Consider the following 9850-nt stretch of genomic DNA (forward strand, 5'->3'; position numbering starts at 1 on the left):
AAATAAGAAGTGGAAGACCAATTTTACCCACAGTATTCAATTATTTGAATATAAAAAGAATAAGATCACGATTTAACAAATTAAAATAATCTTTCATGAACTCTTTCATGAATAACATATTAAACAAAAATGAAAGTTATAAATCAGTGGTAATGGCTTATTCTGGAATATATGACCTCTGTACATCATCAGTACCTGACTTGGTACATTATAGTTACTACTTGGATACAGAGTTAGATTTAATAATGTAACAATAAAAACAATATATATTATAATAATAAACTTCTCTGCACATATCAGACGCTTGTTACCATGAACTAACACTACTTGACAATGGGCTGAGCACTTATCACAGGGTCTGTGTGCGATGCCATTCTTGTGCTGTGATTGGTTAGTTGAGTCACGTGAAGCCCTACTGTTGCGCCCTCACGTATCGCGTAAATGCTGCACATTTCTGGCCATGCTTTTTTTTCTGAAAAGTTTGATTTTTGTGATAATCTCTTAAGACATCAGTACAAATAGGCTAGCCATTTATGGTAGTATGATGACAAGCACAGATCCCAGAATAGTTGTGATAACTGTCGTGTTGGTAGTTAAATAGAATTTCTTATATTTCAATGAGTTGTTGTGAAATATGGATATCATACGAACAGTTGTTATCCCTTTAACGCATATGTGGCGTGGAATACGAATACCAAATTGCGTTTTAAGGACTAAGCATGACATTTTGTCTCGTTTGTTCCTGGTTTATTTTTATTGCTAGCGCGCTGTGCTCAACCGTATTTTCACCAATAACCGTATTTATGAAATTCCACCTTTTCCCTTTTATCTTCTGTTCAGCTATTGAATCCCTAGCCGTATCTAGCCGAATAATTCTATACACTGCAGGATGCACATTCAATTCACTTCCAAAAAGTGCCATTATTATATACCTAAATATTCCACACACCGCGGCCCAGCTAGTGCGACTGATGATGAAATAAGAGGAATTGCTGGTAATTGAAGTGGGAGACATTAATCATCGTCATTGCTGCTCTGCCCAAGCCGTTTATTAACTGATGAACGCGCTGATTTAGTCACTTGTTGATTAAATAAACACATCACATCCATAGACTTTAAGTCACGTATTGACCGCTAACCAACACTTTACACTGTCCAGACCCCCCCTCCCCCAGTCGGGGGTTAAGTCAGGGACTGACCACTAACCAACGCTTTACACTGTCCAGACCCCCCATCGGGGGCTTAATAACGAGACAGCCTCAGTGCCAGTGATTAAGTTTTATTGTGGAACTTCTATGTGTCGCTACAGTTACGTATCTTTCCAGACCATATCAGTATATTCTACTACATGTCTATAATTATGAAACTAATTTAATTTTAAAGTTCACACAAACACAGACACCATGAAGACTAATTAGAAAGAACAATTCAAAACGATGGCCACAATGAACATTTTATTTCAATTTAACACAGGGCAATTCTGTTTTACAATTTTGGAATTATTTAAATTAGTTGCTATGTCGGTCTCGGTGGTAGATGTATCATCTGTTGTGGCAACGGTAAAAAGCAATATCAAAACAGTCACCGACTGCCGTAACAACGCAGCCCCTTCTGCAATTATACACAATGAAGAAGACTGTTTCGCATGTGTAAGTTGTAGTGTCAATTTTAAAAAAAATCCTGTGTCTATTCTTACTCCTAATGCTGCGTCTGGATTTACGTCTTTGTGTTCCACGTTGCCATTACCTTACAAGTATGCTCGTGAATTAACACCGGGAGAGCAATCGAGGCAGTTCCAGAAATCCAGTGCTTGAGAAAATTGATTGTGAACTAAAAAACAGACGATTGTTTAGTCACGCTGCACTCAAGATTACGGCTTATAGAAAACAGCCTGTTTACGCAGCAGCCCAGAAGAAACCAAACTCCTCCGCTTTGGTAACTATCAAATTGAGTTTAATCCATTTGACGTCTTGATTCACATCATTTCATATTCCAATTGATTGACAAACGAAGTAGAATCATCCGATATACTTCAGAGATATTTGATGAACAAACCGTGACAGTTGTTCAATTCTACTGGAAGTAATATCTGTACTTTGGCCAATTCCTAGCGGCAGCTGCCTCGTCCATGTGAGCATGCGCAAAATCCCCACTTTGTCAAAGATCGTCTATCGGCTGCGGCGTAGATAGTCAGTGGAATTTGTAGAGTAACTGTAAGATCATCAACAGTGTCGGACTTCTATATGTAAGTACGCATTGGCTCTGTTTGGTATACATGAAATATGCAATAATGTTTTCTGTCGTTTTGTACATGTTATTCACATTCGGTTAAAAAATACGTAGGTTTTTAGGCATTTTATAGCCGAGATTTGAGTTCCTTCTATATTTGCTTTTTGCTTCATTTTTTTCGAAGTATCTCATTTTTTAAAGAAATGGTAGTTCCTTCCAAACTTTTGACATAAGGATGTTTATCTATAACAAATCAGTGGTCAGGGCGAAAGGTTAAACTACAGGCAAAAAAAACTGTGTGCAAAAATTGATGAATAAATGGCCGGGGTCAGCCGTCCTATTAATGGCCTGTACTCTGGGAATATAACATCACAGCTGTCTGTGGAGGCACATGTGTTCCTGATGCTATCTCTCTGCCCATTAAAACACGGCCAATAACTTTACGATGAGGGTCCAAGATATCGGAATACCCATCTTAATGAAGAGCGCTGGAACTGTAAAAAACACTCAGATATAACCGCCTCACAAGAACAATTTGTCAGATACAGACAGAGAAAGGATCACATGCGTTAACAATTATAGACCATTCATCTTGGAGGCTTGCTGAAAGAAAAAAGTTACAGGAATCGACGGCACTGTGAAACTTATAATCATTTTACTTCATAATAAGGTTAATAAAGGTAAATCAGGGCAGAATTGAGACCGTCTCCTGGTTGTACCGTTAGACGAGTCAGATCTTCAAGTTTACATTGACGGGTATCTAATTATTTTTGTCGGAAGACGGTCAAAAATGGAGGATGGATTAATAAATATAATTTGGAAGACTGTCAGAAAATATCTCTGGATCCGCCCCTGTGAGGCCCTAACTTTGGTTCTTAACAGCCGAATTGTCGGGTACCCACATCTTTCAAATAATAATAATGATGATAATAATTGGACAACCAACAAAATTAATCAACAAAGCAAAAAAATATCTCTGGATCCGCCCGTGTACATGTAATATAAACAAAATAACATAGTTTGTGAGGTTGTGGACGGTGCGGAGTGAGTCATGGTCAAGTTTCCAAACTACCCAAGATGTCTTTGATTAAAAAAAAAACATTGATGGAAAGGGTATATTTACGCACTAACAGGCTGATATCAGTCCAGTGACTGAGCATTTCTTATAGTTCGAGGTGTGGTTGTCCTTGTTACACTAAGCCGGCCAAATTCCAGCACTCTCTCTCTGTGGTGCCTGCAGTATTGCCGTACAAGCAGTTGGGTTTTCTATCTGGCCGCTATTCTCTAAGTGTATACATGCATATGCATTTGCTGTAGGAGTGGGAACGTATCAAACCGAATATAGGCTCTAATTACATATTTGATTCTTGATTAATCATATATACAACATACTTTATACGACGGAATAGATATCTATATATGCCTAACCAATGATTTTATCCGTAATGGAAGTGGCAATCACACAGAATACTTCCAGCCTTATTTCCACGACTGAGTTACTCACGAGAACGGGTTAATTCATATATAACCCGCATCAGTGGTATGCCGTGTGTTGAGTTTATTTCAAGCGTTGGTTATTGGGGTGTTTTACCTTAGACTGCTGTAAAAATATCGGTTGTATTTGAACACATGAGGCAGGCTGCTGCAGTTTCTTGGGGTAATATCAACAAGAAAATCAGCACCACGCGCTGCTTACCTCACCGCGGTTAATGTGATACATGGATGAACATTAACTATCTCATGCGTGACGCAAGGCAGGAGTTTAAAGAAATGACTTAGAAGTGTTATACTAGTCTTGATTAATTAAAGGCATGATGAAGAGGTGTTAAGTCACAGGGTAAGTACTACTTGCCAGCAAGGTCGTGATCTTTAACGCTGTTTCTGCACTGTAACGTTCCGCGGTGATGTATCTGTACGTCTGTCATATCCGCGTTATTTGTGAGGTAATTTCTCGTAGTTGTGTTTTGACAAATACGTGTTTTCTCCGATATATAAATGCATATCAGTTATCGACATGCTGGCAGCCATAAGCTACATCATTTGTAACTAGTGGAGATGTAGGCGAGTGAGCTGAAATGATTGTGATGAATTCAGTTCTGTCAGATACCAGATAACTCTCTGGAATAACAGCTTTTCACGTTCTTACTATTCCACGTCTGAACATACAAACTGTCACAGGCCTATAGAAAGGATACGTTGTGTATTATTATCCGAAGAGATAAGTGATTATATTATTTTTAAAGTAAAACTGCCCTGATGATGTGACACGTTTATAAAAAGGTTAATGACGACAAGTCAATCAAAATATGGAACAGTTTCTATCTCATAAGGCGATCAAAGCTGGAGTCATTAACGATAGAAATTCAACTGTCAGAGGGCGAAGAGGGCAGCAGCGTCCTCGAGGTGTTAACAAAGGTCGTCATTGCCATTAAACTTTGTGAAGAACCGAATTATAAACTATAGATAGAAATATATGAGATGGCTCCATTGACAGAAAAAAGAGTGATAATAAAAAGGAAGCAGATGGCTAATGGTGAAATTAATGTTCCGTAAAAGGCGTTGATAAAAATATTTAAAGCAGCGAAATTGCAACGAAATTTATATAGTGCTTAGTGAGAAAAAACTCACAGAAAGTAATTTTCACGGAAAAAAATGAGACTATGGATTGTCAGAAAAAATAATAAGTATCAAAGCTGTGAATAACACGTAGAAATGCATCTGTGCTCTAATGTTTTTTATGCCAAATTACACACTCCGCCACTTGCCGCACTGCATATCAAGGCACAGTGTGAGAGTCCTCACTTCTACCGAGTCGATCGAAACAGTTTATCTTAAAAACTATGCTGGGAATACTGAAAGTTCCTTCGGATCACTAGCACTATATAGTCAGTACATGTACCAAACCTCAAGTTGACATCGACAAACGTACTTTCCGCGTTCCCTGATTATCCCTGTGATAGGACGAACCAATGCGAGCTCTCGTCCTTCCATGTTGTCAACGACCTCATACTGTAGGTGCAACCCATTGTACACGCCACTGCTTAAACCTCACAGAACACGCTTTATTTAGTCACACATAACTTTTCCACCCAGGCAGAGCTAGCAAAATTGTAATCTAGCACTATTATTATTATTATTATTATTATTATTATTATTATTGCAGATAACCAGGATGGCGGTAGTTGACAACCTCACCAACTCCACAGCCGCCTACAATGACACGGGGTTCACAGCCGTCTACAACGACACGGGGTTATATTGTCACGTGTTAGAGATGGGCTTTACTCGGGTAGGAATCCCGCTCCTCTTGTCTCTGATCAGCCTTCTCGGGTTGGCGGGAAATGTCCTTGTTATCTACGTCATATCCAGGAATAAACGGATGAACGCGCTGTTCTTTAACTTAGCTCTGGCTGATTTGTTCTTCATCATCGTGTGTGTACCGGTTCAGATCACTAACTATGCCTCGGCCAACAGAGTGGCACTGGGTCCTGTGATCTGCAAGATCAGCTACTACGTCACCTACTTCACCATGGCACTCAGTATCTACTCTCTTGTGGCCATCTGTGTCCTGCGCTATGTGGGCATCAAACACCCGCTTCACGCCAGGAAACTGTTACGCCGCAGAAACGTGATTCTCGCCAGTAGCGTGATTTGGGTGTTTACGTTGGTGTTGAACATACCGGTGGCGTTTTTCTACAATGAGACGTCGACGTCATTGTGTAGTGTGTCTACGGGGGAACAGTGGCAGTACTACGTCTACGTCTCACTGACGTCAGGATTTGACTTTGTTATTCCTTTCATCCTGGTCTCTACGCTGTCTACGTTGATTATTGTAACAATAAGGAAAGACCTCACAGAGAGAGAGGAGCTGCATCTGGAAACTGAGGAACAGCTTCAGCAATCCAAGAAAAATACGAAAAGGCTGATTGTTCTGGTCATATTGGTAACAGTGGTCTTCTTTGTCTGCAACGGACCGCTTAACTTAACTTTAATTCTTGTAGGGATGGGAGCCGTCAGTTTTACGTGTGACCCTGTGGACGGGATTCCTATCATTCTCATTCAAGTTCTGGCCATTTCAAACGCCAGTTTAAATCCTCTGATATTCAACTTTGCATCAAAGGAATTCAGAAAGGAATTTGCAAAAGCCCTGAGTTTTCGTTCTAAAAAAAGAACCACCGACAGTATGGCTTTAACAGGTTGTGGTGGAAATAAAAACGGAACTAAATGTACTCTAAGAGACTCGCAGTAAATATACGCAGTTCAGACAAATCAGTTTTTAATAATCATTGTATGATATTCTATGTTTTTGTTTCCATTTCACTCTACATTTTATCAATATTCAGAGATAATAGACCTTAGGATTAGTTTTTTCTTCAGTATTCTGCATTCTCCTGACCCCTGCTTGCAATTGACCCAATTGTCCGTTTTCCTATGTCTTCTCTGAAATCAGTGGCACTCATTACAGAACGATTACGTTTAAAACCAGCTGAATCCCCTGAGAGATGGGCAAGGTCGGCCATATTGAATTCCACAGTTTTAAAAATCAATGAATGTTTTCGTCAGCAGAGGCGATGTTGTCTCCGTTGTTGTCTGCCACTGCGGTAAATATAGAGACAAAACAAACACTACAAAGCTCGGTGCCTTTCGATATTACGCATAGGTAATAAGAAGAAATGTAATGTTGTTAATGCATTTTTGTATATTTAATTTGTGAACAAGGTGCACAATAATCAAGTTGTAAGAAGAAAGACGGCGCTTTTTGAAAAGTTCAACCGTTAATCAGATCCTTATTCCAAAAACACACCATTTACAACTCGGGAAACAAGAAAAACTGCCCCCAGACGGCGTTGAAGTCGGAAATCAATTGAGTTATTCTGCATATTTTCTCATTATAAGAAGAAAGAGACGTACTTAACCTCACAGTAAAGCCCGTGGAGATGGTGTCGGCTTCATGCGCTATAATCATGGAGGTTTATCACCTTCAGGATTCCATTTCTACAATTTCGAATCCTGGGAGCTTCACCTGCCCGTCACTCAGCAAACGAAAAGATCAATGTGATTTTCCGGCTTTGAATATTTTTACGAGGCACTTCTTCCTACATGTACCTTATGTACGCCATAACGTCAGATAACGTCAACGCAACAAAATGCGTCGTAGCCTAATTCAGTTTAAATACCGTATAGCACTGATGACTTTATAGAACCAATATATTCACCAGTTAGGACAGAGTTAAGTAGACGGACATTCTTCATGAAGTTTAGAACACATGCGTGACACGTGCTAATTGTTGTAAAATATCAGTAGTCAGTACGGCACCCATGTGGACTCGCAATCTATCAAGTCTTGTGTGGTCAGTCATCATGCACCGGTCAGTTATAATTAACTATCAAATTTGATAACTGTTTTGGTCCGCCCGGGGGTTGGCCGTTAATGAGTTCGTGCCAGCTTGCATTATTAACTTCTGTCCCCCGGGAATAGAGACTGCTGATTACAAGTTAACATTGACACGAACGCAGCAAAGTCACACAACCAGATCTAGATTTTTATGTATTCTGAATTTTGAGCAAAGCTGCTTTATGGAAAACAAAAAGAAAAACTTTTTTTTTCATTCATGTACAAACGCTCCATCCGCTTTGATATGTTAGTGTTAACAATACATATTAGTTGTTAACAATACATGTCGATTTGTCTTTATTTTTTCTTCCGCTGTCTTTTTCTTTTACTTCGTTATTCAAAATTCGTATCCATTTCAAACTTGTTGTGCTCTTTGTTTTCATTAAAACTTTTACGAATAACTCGATACCCTTCACTAATGGTGATGTTATTTTCAATATACACATACTCTCTGCTCCTGTTAAACCTCAACCTCTACTCGTCATTGTGACGACTTGACTTCGTTCATCTTTTTACTTGGTTAACATATGGAAAAGACCTATCATTCTGGCATTTAGTCTCCGTAATTACTTCACCATATGTCTCTGCAAGATAACGTTTTCTAATAATGGACTCCTCGGCACGTGTCGCAGTGTTGGGTAAGCACGCTGTGCAGCTCATAGAGACCGAGGTCCCTGGAGTTTGATGTCCAGTCACTTTAATCCCAATCTCCGATGGCCGATATTGACCAGCAGCCACTGGAGTATTAAGACCACAGGGGTGTGAGCGGTTTATGAGCGGGTCAATATGTTCCTGGTCAAGTGATTCCTATATATAAATTATATCACGATAGCGTAATATTTTACAGTGTACCAGATGGTACTGTGTACTTGGAATAGCTCAATACTGTTTTAGAATGAAGCACATATATTTTAATTAAAATATAAAAACGCTTAACTCCAGATATTGAAAGTGTGTGAATGGTAGAAAAGTCAACAGGATTCGACTAGTCTACATTTTGCAGTATTCGGCATTTAAGTTCCGAATTCCCAAGATTCTACAAATCAGTGAACTCAATGTCCAAACATTAACAGCAAATTATTCTAGAATGTAGATGAAGTTTAATTTTATTATATCTGAAATTGTACTGTTATCCAAACTACGTTACTGCTATGTTGTGTATCAATCTGTCCAATGAGATTATTTCTGAATTAAGTTGGCAAAACTTAGCCAACCCTGGATAGAAGGAGTTTAATCAACCTTCTATGGCAGCTGGGGGTGGTTTACTCTGATATAGATATTGGTCCTAAAATGACGATTGTATATCATAAAATGTTCCAGAACTGTCAACAGGAATGCCTGAGTACGACACCAAATTACTGATTGTGTAGTGTTATAAAGTCTATGAAATATTAGGGAAACAACAAGTACCACCAAAATATTCACCAAACACCAAAGCATAGGTTCAGCACTGGAGTTACCGATCAATTGTAGAAGCCCCACTACATCTTAAACTGAAAGATCTATAAAACCAATTTTCCAAGGACACAAGAGACCAATAATAAAAAGGTTTCGAAACATATCTGTTTTGGCCGCTAATTGCACGATATTGTCAAGGCTCGTGCATGTAGAACCCTTGGGTTTGAAAGGGGAGTGGAAGGATTCGTTCATTTTAAAGCAATAAGGCTGAATTTAAAGGAATGTGATGTATTTAATTTCTCATGTGCCTGGAATAATGTACATCTAAACTGCATAGCAAGAATCAGCCTTTATATTTGATAGACCATTCTAATATAATTGTTCCTAGCATCATTTGAAATAAGGCGGTCGATATCGTGTCTTTTCAACGTAAGATAACATCAGTGTTTGCTACGTAAAACGTTTGCGCCATGTGATGGCAGCAGTGTTGAAGTCTAACAGGGCGTGGTCAGTATTCTGCTGTTCTGTAGAAAACTGCACAATTGGTTGGCTGTGGAAAAGGTTGAGGTTTCGTATATGAGTTATATCAAGTAGCGATTACATTTATTCCCCCAGATACTGGTGTTTCAATTTTAAATGGTATTGTCCTAGAAAACCGTTGTTGTTGGATCTTAGTTACAATAACCCCAACCTTTCACGTATGCCTTGTCCGTGTAGGTCGTACGTTTAGATCTAGGTAAAGAGGTGCCAACTTTTGGAACTCGTTTGATCATAATTCTATTTCACATTGTTAATGTGTGGTCAAATGCTATTTTACTTGTATTTGAG

At 39.0% G+C, this 9850-nt stretch overlaps 1 protein-coding gene across 1 annotated transcript; it reads left to right on the forward strand.

Moving 5' to 3' along the window:
- The first annotated feature begins 2100 nt into the window (after positions 1-2100).
- On the forward strand, positions 2101-7823 carry LOC106173705 (galanin receptor 2a). Its single transcript, XM_013554914.2, has 2 exons — positions 2101-2245; positions 5393-7823. Exon 2 carries the CDS (start codon positions 5402-5404, stop codon positions 6476-6478), a length of 1077 nt encoding a protein of 358 aa, XP_013410368.2. The 5' UTR covers positions 2101-2245; positions 5393-5401; the 3' UTR covers positions 6479-7823.
- The last annotated feature ends 2027 nt before the right edge of the window (positions 7824-9850 follow it).

Source organism: Lingula anatina, chromosome 4 (genome assembly GCF_051362555.1).
Source record: "Lingula anatina isolate TDL-2025a chromosome 4, LinAna3.0, whole genome shotgun sequence".
NCBI lineage: Eukaryota > Metazoa > Brachiopoda > Lingulata > Lingulida > Lingulidae > Lingula > Lingula anatina.